The following is a 15087-nucleotide window of genomic DNA, read 5'->3' as shown; positions in this document are numbered from 1 at the left end:
AAGACTTGTTCACATAAACAATATTGAAATCGATGGTTACCATCTCGTGACCCACCTTTATTGGAAATTCCTTGACAATTGGTCGCTTTAAATCGAAGGAATAAAAGAAGGAGGTGTAAAAGAAGCAACTATATTTTCACTTTATTATTTTGTTTCAACGATACTACATGATTTCTTCTCGATCCGATCAGTTTTTTTTACAATATGCTTAGTACTTGGACATTTACTCTCGATTTTGTATTTTGTTATTCCTTCAGCTAAAACGTGTTCAATAATGTCATGGTTACGGAGTATTTTCGTCTGTTATAATCGGCGCACGAAAAAATATGTACGCCCCTGTATATATCTGTCTACCTATCTATCTATCTATCTATCTATCTATCTATCTATTTATTTATCTATCCATGTATATCAGCAGTAGAAAAAGGTTAATCGGCGCGAATCGAAAAACTTATTCTAATGTCGCAATAAACGTGATTTGTTTTGTTAATTAATACATGATTACGGATTACATTTTTCTTACTGTTACAGTAAAAAAGCTGCCTATGATGTAGCGGTTATTATATTCTTTAGTACACATTTTTTCTTCTCTCTTTTTTTGTCTTTTTCATTTTCGCTTGTTTGCATGTACGCCTGCATGCACGCACGCGCACATGTGCTCAAGCCTACACGCATACGCATACAGAGAGTATACTAAAATTTACATTCACGTATACTGTGCGATTTTCTATATAAAAAACGCAATTTTTCTTCGTGACAAAGTCCGAACAAAATGAGCTTTTAAATGGGAATAATTTAAAATTCACGAATCAGTGTTCTAGGTTGCGTGTGAATCTATGGCGGCACGCGCTTTGCAATTATCAGAATCACGAATCATCCTATTGGGCATATAAGCTATATTTTTGCATTTTGCAAAAAAAATTTATCGTGCCATCATATGTGTATAATATTTGAATGTTATCATTGTTTTGAACAAAATATTTGATATCCGAAAGCGTGATTGCGGATAAGGGTAACAGGTAAATATATTACACATAGACAAAACTTCCAGATGATTATTGTAGAAGAAATTTAAGAAATTCCGAGGATAATCGAAGAGAAAGGAGCTAGAAATCATCTATTGAATTACTTCACCAGTCCATCTATAGTATGTGGATAACATAGAATTAATACAATATCCATATAACACAAAACCTAAAACGTCTATAAGAAGCCTTAAAGACGACTTTAACCCTTTGCGGTCCATGCCGCCACAGTGGCGGCATTCGCAAATCGTCGTAGAAGTCCGTGCCGTCAGTCTGGCGGCATGGATGTCATTCATGATCGCCTGGCGAGCGGCACGGCGAACGAGGCTAGCGGAAAAGTAACTGCGAAATGCTAAATTTGCTCGGACCTGCTGGTACTCTCATCGAAATCTCCGAACCGCAAAGGATTAAGACATCTTAAAAATATCTTAAAGACGTCTTATATCCCGGTTTTGTGCTATCTGGGTATATGCGCCATCAAATGAAAAATAAAAGATAAGTAGAAACCATACGCTGATGTTGGCGTGATATCAAATTTAACGAGAAAAAGTGTGTTTATATGTAAAAACGAATGTTTTGGCCTGAATCGTTTGAACCTTCTACAACGCAAAATAATAATTTATAAAAATTAAGTTGCATACTGTCATAAGGCTTTTTGTAAAACGCAAAAAGAGAATGCCAAGTTCATGCTGATGTCAAATTTGTATAAGTGTAAAAGGCTAGATGCTCAATAAAAAATGATTCAAGTAATTACGTCTATCTAGTAACAAACATTTTACTATAGAAACTAGATGTTCATTTCACCTTTTGACATAATAAACATTTATAACATATTTTATAACATATTTATAATAGTTTGTATATGCTTTATAACAAGCGTTATGACAATTTGAATTTAAAAAATTATAATTTTACATTGAGAAACGTTTTAATGATTAGAATCAAAACCATTTCTATATGTAAATCCATTTTTATATGTAAATACACTTCTTGTCATTAAATTTGATATTGTTCCGACACTAGTGTGGCTCTTACCTACGTTTTATTTCTCATTTGATTGTGTATCTTGAAAGTCTTTATATATTATAAGTGTATGCTATTCCACAATTCACTATATTCTGCAACATGAACCATGTCTTCATATTATATTGAATAGTTATATAATCTTTGTAAAATCTTTGGCGAAATACAAGAAAAATATATTACACATTCACGCGAATGACGACTCGTGATGTCAGTGATTCCAACATACACATTGTTTCTGCTTCATATGCAACTTAGAATACTCGCGCGTAAACTTTAAATTTGTTCTAAAAATCATTGAATGAAATTTTGCTAAAAGAAAAAATTGCGTTTTTTGATAGAGAAAATTGTACAATATACTCTGTGAACGTATATACTGATACACTCTGTATAAATATATATACATACACATATATACATATAAATGTATATATATACATATATATATATATATATATATGCACACAAATATCTGCGTTATCAATATATCTTTATTACGTCATGACGTGCCCCTTATTTATTGTTCTAAACTGGCAGATTGAAAACGTATACATATACGTATGTTTTGTAATGTACGTAAACGTGGCTCAGTGTATGTCGTTTTTGGCCTCTAGTTGAAAATGCGATGGACAATCGATATCAGTGACTAAGCGTGAAACATGACTAGCTCGAAACGGCGATTCCATGGACGCGACACGTTACAATGTTCCGGCGATTAATTGCTATTGCATCGGCGGCATTTTGTTTTACTCTGCAATTTGTTTCGCGCAACAATAGTGTCGGATTGCAGTATCAGAATATCTGACAACAATTGTGCACGGCTATGTGTGTGTCTACTTATTTGGGCCACGTTAACATGCAAAAGAGATAGAAAACTTTATATTCGTAACAATTATTATTATCGTCGATCTCTATATTCGGTAAAAATGACTTCTCGTTCGATAGAAGGATCCCTTCTAAAAAACTGATAGAAAAATACCTTCTCATTGCTATTTTTTTTATCACTTCGTCGAAATGTCGGAATGCTGAAAAATTGCAATAAAACACACCGTTCTATTCGTCGTGAGTACGAGCGATTATGAACAATATTCGAGATATTGAATAATTCTCTATCGTTATATAATTTTACGAGCGATAACTACTTCATACTAACATTATTCGAGTCTTCAATCGTTTCATCTGTGTTACGAAACGAATTGAAGATATATATTCTTACTTCTCGTAAATTTTAATCATTCGGAAAGCCATAGTGGATACTACGAGAATAACACATTTCTTATCATATGCATCACATATTATATCTTCGACTTGATAAACGGAAGTAAATTCATAGAATCACTAGAGATTCAATTTCCTCGTCCGATTAAAGTACACTATTTAATAACATTTCCGTATAACGGCTATAGATAAATGCAATAGGTTCCAAATGAATACAGATAAATGAATATAATAATGAAGCGTCAAGCTACAAATTAAACTAAAATCAAGCGTGTACGGTCATGATATTTAGTGTACTTGGTCACTTTCAAAAATCCCTCATATCGTATAACGTCCCGCTGATGCGATACATACCCGTATGCTGGTACGTGTTGTAGATTTTTGTCACGTGAATATTTTACAATGAACGTTTTCGAGCGTTCCGTCGATATATAAAAATAATTGCGTAGACATCCGTATGTTTACTCGAGATTCCATTTACAAACGGACTTTCAACTCTTCCATTCTTTGTTTTATTCTCCTTCGCATTTCTTTGTATCTAAAACGTCGGAATTATAAGATATATCACGACGATTTTTACGCCCGCATTGTTGTTTTTACTCACTTCTCTCTCAAAATAACAATCTGACGTTCCTCCTCATAATGGTAGCGTTGCAGTATGCCGTGGCATTCCGCTAGAGACAAATTGAGAAATTGTGCGACGTCGGAACTAATTTCAGGCGTGGACAACTTATCAACCAGGAATAGCCGTGCAACATTCTCGTGCGGACCCAAGATCACTCTGACCTCCAGAGGATACTCATCGTCTCTTAACCTCCTTTGTTCTGAAAAGAATAGCATGAACCACATATGACGGAGAAACGTATAATTGCGCGTGAAACTGACTCTTGTACGAAAGTCGCAACTCTTACCACCGTTGTCGCGCACCACGAACAATGCAAAATTATCAGACTTGGCGTCGACCTTGTACTTGTCCAACATTAAATTAATGACTTCTTGAGTATTCACCAGACTCGTCACCCAGACGGACATTTGTGAGCCATGGGGCGGTGTGAAGAAACTGGTCTCTCGATTATAAAAATGACCGTTTATCGAACAACGACGTCGTAGTCGACTGCGGGACTGACGTTTACCGCCTGGACGTCGTCTGATTGCGGTAGAACCTTGCTTGCGGCGCAAAACGACACCGTCCAGCTGAAAATGGGATATTGCAGCATCTACTTCGTGGAAAATAAGGAAAAAGAACGGCGCGATACCTCTAATCCGCTGTCCGTGGACATAGTCATATTGTCATCCTCTCTAAACTGCAAGGAGTTTACCGAATCCGTATCGCTGTCAGTTCTGTGTCTCTGAAGACAGTCGGGACCTGACAGAGATCGGTTCAAACCTTTCTCGATCCAACTATCGTCAATGTCGATAGATCTACCGCCGCCAACGGCATTGCCCTTCTCCAAGTTGTCAAAATATTCTACTCTTCGAAGCGTACCATTTCGATTAGAAGTCCCTAAATTGACAGGTGTGTCTGTGCTGGAAGAACTACCTATGCTATGCGTCGGCGTGCTATTCATACTGCTGTCGTTATCCCGGCTGATTGTTTGATGATTCGGACTGCTTGTGTTTGAATTTTCGCAAGAGTCAGACTGATCGAGGCTCGACTGAGACGAAAGCGGCGGTGTATCCACGCTGGACTGCGAACTTATTGACGGGAGATTCTCAGGCATTGTTTGATACAGCTTGTTTCCGTCCTCGATTTTACGTTCGACCTGAAAATTATATCGAATTAATATCACGAAACAAAAGTAGGCGCTAATCATACAACCTGTAGTAACTCGTCCAGTTCGTCCCATTCCATAGTCTTAACATCCAATTTCATAGGCAGAGTGAGACTTTTCAAATGATCGGGAGATATCGGAACAGACTTTGTATTATTCTCTACATTGTTGTCTGATGGATTTTTAGACAATTCGTCTATCTTATCCTCGTCTTCAATATCCTATTGCAATTAAAAATAAAGAACGTACTTTCTATCGTATCTTTTGTTTCTCATATACCAAGTTATAAAATAAATATGTACCTCGGAAACACTATGCCTACATGAATTCCTGTTTCGCGCCGTAACCACTGTACGTTGATCATCATCTTCCTTTAGATGAATCACTCCACGAACACCCCAATAAATTCTTAATGCACCTTCTAATATCAATCTTCCATTGACCTGTTTTAAATCATTATTTATATAAGTATCAGTCCGAGTTTTACAGCAATAAACATTTGACGGAAATGTATATTAAATATATTTTTTACCTCACGGCTTCTAATTCCCCCACTTTTACCTTCGTAATACTGATTAAAAACTTTTAATTTTGACTCCAAGTGTGATCTAAAAGTCAAACGTTTATTTATTCGAGTCGAAATTTAAGCTCTCGTGATATACAATCAAGAATATAAAGCTTTTAAATAGGTCAGTAAGAATCAGCGCAATTATTCGGCGGCTAATTATTAGTTATTATAGGAGGATAAATATGTTTGACGGTGTCAACGCATATTTCAATTAGTTTTGTCAGGCTTTAAATACACGGAGAATCCTCCTTCCATGTCAAACCTTGTATTCTATTAATATTTTATTACTACTCCCCTTTTCTCCAACCGATTTAATTATTCACGTATGCTTTGTTTGATTCTTAGAATATTACAGATCGTTACAGAAAATAATGCTTCCACCAAGAGTGGAACCTGGAAACTTTCCACTTGCCCGGCGGACATCTTTATCAATTCAACCACCGAGGCTTCGATAGTATTTATTGCAATATCAAGATTTTAAATGTTTTAAATGGAATATAAACAAATGTTTCCTCTCAGCATCCATAGAATAATTTGAGTTGAAATTTAGACTCTCGTAATATACAATCAAGAATATAAAGCTTTCAGATAGGCCAATAATAAATTAGTCATCAAATAAACGCATTGGCGTTTTACTGATCTATCTAAGGTCTTACTGGTAAACTGGTAATAGGTCTTACTGACTTATCTAAAAAAAAACATTTATTTCTTCTAAAGAAAACATTTAGACTTTTATATTAGATGATTTGTTATGGAATATTAATATATTTTTAAAAGTATGTGTAAAAGTATGTGTAACAGAATAATTTTGAGAAAAAAGAGAAACTTGTTATTATTAAATTAGTTATATAGGATTTCCATGTGTGATTACCTTGGTAATGATGGTCGGCTTTCCTTTTTTCCAAAACTGGTATGTGATTCCACTCTTGTGCCATGGCCAAATAGCTGAGGTCCAAAAAGAGCTCCATAACAAGGAACATGACAATAGGGTACACCTTTGTGCTGATTAATAATCATATATTATTGTTATAATCCAATTAAAATATTATACAGAGCTATATACTATAAAAATTAAATTTTAATGCAATTTTTATTTCTAAGTTTAATATAATTAAATTTAATTGTATCACACATATATACTTCTGCATGTTGTCCAGGATTCAGTCGCTTTCCACATTCTTCACATCGCAAACATTCCGGGTGCCAATCATATCCTAATGATTGTTTACGTTCAGCTAAAAATTATTATATTTGTTTATTCAAATTATATTTGTTTAAACCATCTTTCTTCAAAGAAAAATTAACAATAGTATATTTATTACTATAATAGTATTATCACATATAAATTTCATATACAATATACGATAATTTTACGCGAGCATGTGTTATAAATAACTGAAATAATACACAATACCAAGTAACTTAAATTTTTCAACAAATTCAATTTTTTTATTTGATTGTCCATTCAGCATAATAATTAAACATTTTTCACATTACATGGAACGTCTCGTAACAAAGTAAATTAAATTTGAATCATTATTCAGAATAATTAATAGTGAAATTTGTCAAAGTAGACACATCGCCTGCAGTGCAAAATGCAAAATACTCACCGAAATAAACGGGTTTCCCGCATTTATGACACTTCCACATGACGATATGCGCTCAACTAGCCAATGGAATATAAAAGTTGCGATTTTTTAGGTGCTTCAAAAGATTCTAAACCATTTTGTTTATATTAGTGAAGCATTCTCACAGAAAATGACATGAGGATTAATTAAAGGTCTACAGGAGTGACTAGTGAACTCCAAATTGATTTTAGAGACTTCATGCGGCGAAAAACTAAAGCTCTACATTCATAGTTACCAATATCGAATTTAAACTAAATCCACTAGTGAATAAAGTTGCGTTCAAAAACACTACATTAAAGCCGGAGTCCAATTGCGCAGAAATCTTCGAAGGAAGGATAAAGTCTTACGGTGTCGTCACATGCGGCGTAATTTGCGTAAGTGTAACTTGCGTCAACCAATCAAATGGCCTCAATTACTCAAATACCAACTATCACAGCGGATTTGATTGGCTGATGCAAGTTACGCTTACGCAAGTTACGCCGCATGGGGAGGCACCCTCATAGTACAGATTGGGCGTATCCCGATTGATCACGTTACAATTGGACACAGGGACACCGTAAAACCTGTATTAGACTATGGAATAGGGATTGAAATTAAGATCGAATTTGGTCAATTAATACGAAATTAATTGAATTCAAGTTTAGTGAAATTTAATTAACTTTGCACTGATTGGTAAAATTTCAATCCAATCTCAATCTCCAATCCGTGGTCTGATACGGGCATAAGATTGACACATTGCTCGAATAGACACCGCACCATGGTACACTGCTGTATTAGACATCGTAATGCCCATATCAGGCTACGAATTAGGATTGAGGTTGGATTGCAATTTAACCAATCAGAGCAAAGTTTACAAAATTTAAGTTTAGTAAATTTTGCTATGATTGGCTAAATTTTAACTCAATCTCAATCCCAATCTGTAGTCTGATGCGGGCTTTAAATTGATACATTGCTCGATTGAACACCGCACGATGGCACACTGCTTGATTGGACATCGCATTGTATCTGTTGTATTAAAAATGTCATTTGCAATCATCTATTTTGACCTATTCTCAATTATCTAGTTTTAATTACGGTGATTGTAATAGAAAGGAACTTCCTCACTGATTTGGCTGAAACTTTACAAGATTGTGTATTTTGGTTTTTGAGTATATAGACATGAGGCCTGTTCGTGTTGCTTGCACTTTTGATATTTTTACACCTAATGCCCGAATTACACTAGTGATTGGCGACTGCGTCTGCGTTTGTGTTTACGATTGTCTCTCGACCAGAGAAAATCTGCTGACGATTGCGTTTGACGATTCTTGTTTAGCCGTCCGTCTATTTTCCACAATCGCAGACGCAAACGCAATCAAATACAAAGCGACTTGTGATCAGTAACCAAATACACATATGTATTTGATATACGCGTTATTCTGAATGATTGCCTGCGTTCAACAGAACGTTTAGTTTGCAACTGTTAGAAGTTTCCTGTGTTGACATTGGGTTATTCTTATAGATCTAAAAGATTAATCCAATCTTAGCTCAGAAAACTTCCAACAATTGCAAATTAAATGTTTTGCTGAACGCGGTCAATAGGTCTGTTCGTTTTCGCTGCACCGCTGAACTAGCGCAATAAGTTGAAATGAGAAAACATATACTCGTCTCGCTTCAACTTATTGCACTAGTTCAGCGGTGCAGCAAAAACGAACAGACCTCATGTGAAAGGGTCCCGTTAGTGTACGGTGCGATAACACACATCTATTCACATCGGTTGGTGCCTAGAGCCTTTCCGTTGGATCACCAATTAGAAAATATTATATTACATTAGCCAATCACCTATGTGATCATCAACCAATGTATGTTGTCACCTATGTGACCAATCAATTATGAGTTATCGGAGCTTGCCCGATCATATGGCAGCTGAAATAGGAAGGGGTCACATATGTGTACGGAAAGTCAGCGAAGTAACTTGAAAATAACCATCATTCAGTGAATATTTATAAGGCATAGGTATTTGTTTTTCTGCAGCATATTGCGCAGATCTGGTACGTGTTTAATGAGACGATTGAACATCTTTCCCTCCAAATTTTAGATAGAGTCATGAGCAAGATGAGAACAAATACTGACTTCAAAAACACCGACATAGTTTCTAAGGTTAGTATATTTATTTCGCCATACATGAGAAACGTACGTCTTACGGTGTTGTAGCAATTTTTTTGTGATAAATTTTAATTGTCTGTTTGGCAAAATATAGAATAGAGATAAACTCTAATTACTAATATGATGAATAAAATTAAGAAGTGGTAATAATACCAATCTTGTAATATAAGTTGGTTAAGTACAGGGTGCGTCAGGTATTTGAGGACACTCACATATGTGCTTGGCACTTCATAGCGATTGATTTTATTTTTTTTTTAGCTCAAATTAGAAATGGAAGACAATAAGCTAACTCAGGAAATGAAAAGACACGCTGTTATCGTCGCTATACACGCGAATCACAGCGATCTTGAAATCTCCCGATTTTTGAAAATCGCCCGATCTTTTGTTAACAAAGTTCGTCGAGAGTTAGAAGCATCTGATGGCAATGTGGAAAGTGTTGCCAAGCGTAAAAAACATGAAGCACGTTCTGATAAAGTTAGAACATCACAGTTTGTGCAGAAAGTTCAGGGCATTATTGATGAAGACCCTTCAAAGTCCATAAGGGCAATATCGAAAGATCTCAAAGTTTCTGAGTGCACAATTCGTCGCATTATCCACGAAGACATCCGGTACAAGTCTTACGCGATGCGTAGAGGTCAGTTCATGTCTGCACAAACTCGAGAACAGCGATTCATTCAGGCACAATGACTCCTAAACAAGTTAAAACATCCTGAAATCTCGGATATGCTCTGGTTTTTTTCTGACGAAAAAAATTTTGATCAGGATCAAAAAATAAACCGACGAAATGATAGATGGCTCTGTGCAGATCCTTCAGATGTTCCTCGTGTTATGCACACAAAGTTTCCGGCAACTGTCATCGTTTTGTATTTAAGCATTTTCTCTTTTATCAAAACAGGTTAAGGTCAGAGAATCTTTGCAATTGTTGCAGCCATCAGTCATGGACAAAGAATACCTTGTTGCTGCGGGAAAAATGCTTAGATCAATAAACAAACAAATTAAGAAAGTAAGGACTAAAAAGTAAGTTACTTTAAAGACTACTATGCATAAACATTGCAATAAATTCACTAAACATTAATATGATATTTTAGTGTCACATCAGATAAAACAAAATCAAAGCTTTCTGATAAATCCAAAGAGGAGACCAGTAAAGACAAGGCGATACAAACAGCTTCCGAAGAATAAGCGGTAGATTTAACATCGGAAGGTATAATCAATACATTTTTTTGTTGACTTTTTTTATATTTCTTATATGTATATCAGTTTTGTAACGTCTTTCGACCTTGTCCGGCCCTTTACACGCATATAGTTGTGGTGCGCATGTAGATTATACACAACTATATGAGACCTACAGTTTGAACGTCAATTCCGAACGACAATTTGCGTGAGGTTTTTGGCAAAGATACTCTTCGATGGATTGCTAGCCCATTGGAAAGGAGACACGAGCGTATAAAAATATTTTGGTTCTATCGAGAAGCGAAACCTGGAATCTCTAGTATAACAGACCAGTGTGTTGTCTAACACCACGCTCGTGCTCATGTTTCTTATATATACTATGTGCATACGGAAAGAAATTTTAAATTATTACTGAAATATTTATTTTGTCATATTTTTCTTTCAGCTCCTAATAAATATTACTGGAAAGTCTTAGCTGAGAAGCGACAGAAAATGATTGACGATATTTGAGTTGAAATTAGTATACTCAAGGAAGACAATAGTATACTCAAGGAACGACAAAAAGTGACTGATGATGTTTTAGTTGAAAATAGTATACTCAAGGAACAGTTAGAAAAGTCAAGAGAAGAAATTGAAAGATTGAACGAAAAAAATATTTTGAATGAGGAAATTATACAAGAGGCAAATACATTTATTGAAGTGGTGCAGTGATGATTATATATTGTACTAATATTTTATGCACAGCATTTTATTATTGCCTTATAACGAAATTATATATATTTTTATAGGAAATGATTGAAAACGACAGCAATGACAGTAATGACAATAATGGCATAAATAATTCATTGAAAGACGATACTTATTAAAATTGAATAATATTTGACTGTTTTTACGATTATAACATGTATTAAATATTAATATAATTATTTATGTACAATTTTAAGTAAGACATGTAATAAATAGCATTTAATTTGTATTACTTCGAAATTTATTTTAATATTTATTTTCGCGCCGTATAGGTTTTTATTTTTTAGTAATATAATTTAATGTAAGATTTTAACTAATCTTTTTTTTCAGTAATAGATTAACTGATTTATTCCCTAGCTTACACTGGTCATTTCATATGCGTACTAAATAATAATATTTTATTAGATTTTGATATTGATTTGATATCGTATGAAGCTGGCGCGATACGTCTTATAGGTGCATACTGTAGCAAGAAATAATTACATTATTACAATTACATAATATGTAACATTTTCAAATATGTGGTTCTAAATGTTGTACACAACGTCATCGTTAACAATATTTGACGGAAATATTAAAAATAATGTTTCCGTACTATAATTTTAATATGGGACAATATTATTAATATATTTATTTTTCTACGCAGTGCTCTTCCTTCCTACCTGGGCAGAGTACCGTTAGTCGGGAAAATTGCAGAAACCTTGGTAAGTAGAATCTTTTTTTTTAATGTAAAGCATATATATATATGTTATATATACACACATACACACACACATTCACCAATAGAAAAGTAAAATACATTTTAACATATGTGTGTGTGTATATATATATACATACGAGAGTGGATCAAACATAAACGAGCCTTTTTAAGTTGTGCGCCCGTCGGCGGCGTGAGGGGTCTGCAACGTTTTGGACAGTGGAGGGGGGTCATGTGGGAGGCAGTAATAACGTTGACGCGCCACGTGCTTCTTACTCTCAGTAGTAATCACGATGAGCGAGAAAGAGGTACACCCCACAGTTGTACAACGTGTTATTATTAAGTTTCTCGTCAACGAAAATGTAAATGCTGCTGAAATTCGGCGCCGTTTACTCCCACAATTCGGAGAAAGAACCCTTTCATGGGCTCGGGTGAAGCAGTAGTGTAACGTATTTAAGAAAGGACGGGAGCGTGTTGAAAATATTGCCGCCGTCCCCGCATCAGCATCACAGCGCAAAACACTAAGGCTGTTCGAGAACTCATGGAAGGCGATTGGCACATAACTGTTCTTGAAATCTCTCAGGAACTTCAGATCAGCTATGGAAGTGTGCAATCAATCATTCGCAATGAGTTGGGATTTCGAAAAGTGTCGGTTAGTTGGATTCCAAAGTTGCTGAATGCAGAACAGAAAGCCGTGCGGTTTGAAATTTCTCGGAGGCTCCTAACGAGTTACGAGGGGGAAGATAACGCTTTTTTGAAAAAAAATCGTTACGTGCGATGAGACTTGGGTCCATCATTACACCCCTGAATCGAAGAAGGCCAATATGGAGTGGCGGAAGACTGGCGAAGGTGCACCGGTGAAAGCAAAGACGCGGTTGTCTGCAGGGAAGGTCTTGGCCACAGTGTTCTGGGACTGCAAAGGCATTCTGTTGGTCGACTTTCTTCAAAAACGTCGAACCATTAATGCTGCCTATTATTGTGATCTTTTTAGCCAAGTTCGAACTGCCTATCGGTCCCTCGTATTACAAGGGTGGATCAAATATAAACGAGCCTTTTGCAAAAAAACCATATATTTTTCAAAATCAATTTTAATTTACATTTTTCTTATTTTTCTATATAGTCCCCAATCTTATCTATACACTTCTTCCAACGGTCTGGTAATTTTTTAATCCCAGTGTTACGTCCACGATAGATAACTATATAGGGAAATTTAAAAGTAATAAAATCAGTGACTTACGTGGACGGTCAACAGAGTGATGACTCCGCTTTTAGGTCACTCTGCTTTTCACCGAGTTTACCCTGGGTCTCCGGAATCTGGCAAAACGTTACACCGGTATCATGAAAAGTCCGCGGACGTGTATCAAACCAATTGCACACGAACTGCTGCACCTTCTCGTTCGTTATGAAGCGCTGTCCACCAAGGGCTTCCTTGAGTGGCCCAAACATATGGAAGTTGCATGGTGACTATGGTGGCGATATTTACTGTTAGTATTGAAAATCTCTAATATACATGACATAAACTATAAATTTTCAGTACTGATAGTTAATATAAGAATATTACCAGTATTTTCGAAAATGGCAGTATTTTCGCTGAAAGTACTCACTGAATGTATCCAGAAGCACGCGATCGCTGAATTGAACGTAAGTGAGTTTTTTCATCTGATTGGCATATTCTCTTAGATTTATAAATATACATCAATTAGGTGAAAGAGCTCACTTGCGTTCAATAAGTGATTATGTGCTTCTGGATGCACCCATTGACTGCACGAGAAACAGCAAATGGATGAATCTAGTGGCTGCAGTAATTATAACTTCAATAGCAAAGAAACTAATGGCTTCTGCCCACAGAACGCGGAAATTCTTGTCGCGCAGCAAGAAGCGATGTGGCAGCCAATAAACTTTCAATCCTCATGGAAAAACGGTATGTTGATTGGTTACTGCGTCGCTTCTTATCATGTGACAAACATTGCCGCATTCTGTGGACAGAAGCCATAATTATGCCGATAACATACGGCACTTCTTTTTACGTCGGATCTGGTGAGATTCAGTAACACATTAAAAACGCTTTGTTCTGATTGGTACATTTTTACTATGTCACTAGACTTTGTTAAAGCCAGCGACACACGGAGCGTTTTTTCTTGCTAGTTTGTATGCATGTTCCTATGTTGGCTATTTTGCTGGCTCTCTTGCTTGAAATGACTCTTCTGCTAATCATGCTGCTGGCTGTTTTGTTGGATTTTCGTAATAGATTAAGTGCTATTTTTCTTGCGTGGTCTTGTGTTGGTTCATTGGAAGAACCAATCAGGACGTTACCTCAGTTCATATGACCATTGTTTTCACTTTAAAAATATTGTTTGTCAATTGAGTTACCAGACAATCGATTAGAAATTTGTATATATCGGAAAGAAATAATCGATTATAGTTATAATCGGTATCGGCCGATCTCTAGACTCATTGTTAATGCATATCAGTTTCAGTCTGAGTTTTCAATTGGTATGGAACCTAAGATATAGATGTAAAAAAAATTAACGTAGAAAGTAGGAAAAGAACAAAGAAGGCTGAGTATTAGCAATAAAGAATTACTTATTGCAGTAAGTGAGAGTGATTTAGAAGAGATTAATCGCCTAAAAGAAAGGGTGAGTATTAACTTTAAAGCAATACATTTTTACATTGGCAATATATCTTTACATTGGAAATTAAGAATGGTGATTTAAAAGTTATTAAACCACTTTTAATTAAAGGGGCGATTATAAGCATTAAAAACAACAAAGGTGAAACCTTAATAGATCTTGTTAAATATATTAATAGGCAAGATATCATTCAAATTTTAGAAATGTCATTCAATTCAAAACCACAGATACAACCTCAATATGAAAAATTATTAGACAAACAGCTTGGACATAAAGCAGGTCAAGTTTCACAACTCATGGATCAAAATATTAGTCAGACATCTTTAACATTACAACAACAAGATCAATTTCGACAAAAAGATAATAATGCTAATACAAATATCCAATGCAAGCAAGTAAAACAGACAAATCCAGTTCATGGCAATATTTACCAATTAAAAATATTAATGCTATTCTTGTATCGT

The 15087-nt window shown here is 35.4% G+C and overlaps 2 protein-coding genes across 6 annotated transcripts; one reads left to right on the top strand and one right to left on the bottom strand.

The window, feature by feature from the left end:
* Positions 1 to 2511: 2511 nt before the first annotated feature.
* Positions 2512 to 7399, bottom strand: LOC106750676 (ras association domain-containing protein 4). Of its 2 annotated transcripts, XM_014631182.1 has the most exons (11): positions 7217 to 7399; positions 6747 to 6841; positions 6478 to 6608; positions 5571 to 5646; positions 5341 to 5481; positions 5086 to 5259; positions 4807 to 5029; positions 4523 to 4734; positions 4178 to 4460; positions 3871 to 4090; positions 2512 to 3804 (listed from the first exon to the last, which is right to left on the bottom strand). In XM_014631182.1, exons 1-11 carry the CDS (start codon positions 7254 to 7256, stop codon positions 3744 to 3746), a joined length of 1656 nt encoding a protein of 551 aa, XP_014486668.1. In that variant the 5' UTR covers positions 7257 to 7399; the 3' UTR covers positions 2512 to 3743. The 2 variants fall into 2 exon arrangements, with proteins under 2 accessions (XP_014486668.1, XP_014486667.1); XM_014631181.1 differs by having other exon boundaries at positions 4523 to 5029.
* Positions 7400 to 9138: 1739 nt separating this feature from the next.
* LOC106750673 lies at positions 9139 to 11500 on the top strand. 4 transcript variants are annotated; one of them, XM_014631176.1, is made up of 5 exons: positions 9169 to 9370; positions 10272 to 10393; positions 10465 to 10580; positions 10995 to 11251; positions 11338 to 11500. In XM_014631176.1, exons 1-3 carry the CDS (start codon positions 9317 to 9319, stop codon positions 10556 to 10558), a joined length of 270 nt encoding a protein of 89 aa, XP_014486662.1. In that variant the 5' UTR covers positions 9169 to 9316; the 3' UTR covers positions 10559 to 10580; positions 10995 to 11251; positions 11338 to 11500. The 4 variants fall into 4 exon arrangements, with proteins under 4 accessions (XP_014486660.1, XP_014486662.1, XP_014486661.1 ...); XM_014631174.1 differs by lacking the exons at positions 10995 to 11251; positions 11338 to 11500 and having other exon boundaries at positions 9139 to 9226; positions 9309 to 9370; positions 9635 to 10379; positions 10465 to 10556; XM_014631175.1 differs by lacking the exons at positions 10995 to 11251; positions 11338 to 11500 and adding an exon at positions 9635 to 10010 and having other exon boundaries at positions 10272 to 10379; positions 10465 to 10556.
* Positions 11501 to 15087: the final 3587 nt, after the last annotated feature.

The sequence above is a fragment of the Dinoponera quadriceps genome, unplaced genomic scaffold (genome assembly GCF_001313825.1).
Source record: "Dinoponera quadriceps isolate SergipeBrazil2010 unplaced genomic scaffold, ASM131382v1 scaffold5896, whole genome shotgun sequence".
Lineage (NCBI taxonomy): Eukaryota > Metazoa > Arthropoda > Insecta > Hymenoptera > Formicidae > Dinoponera > Dinoponera quadriceps.
Note: the sequence above shows the minus strand (reverse complement) of the source record. Positions and strands in the feature narration are given on the sequence as shown.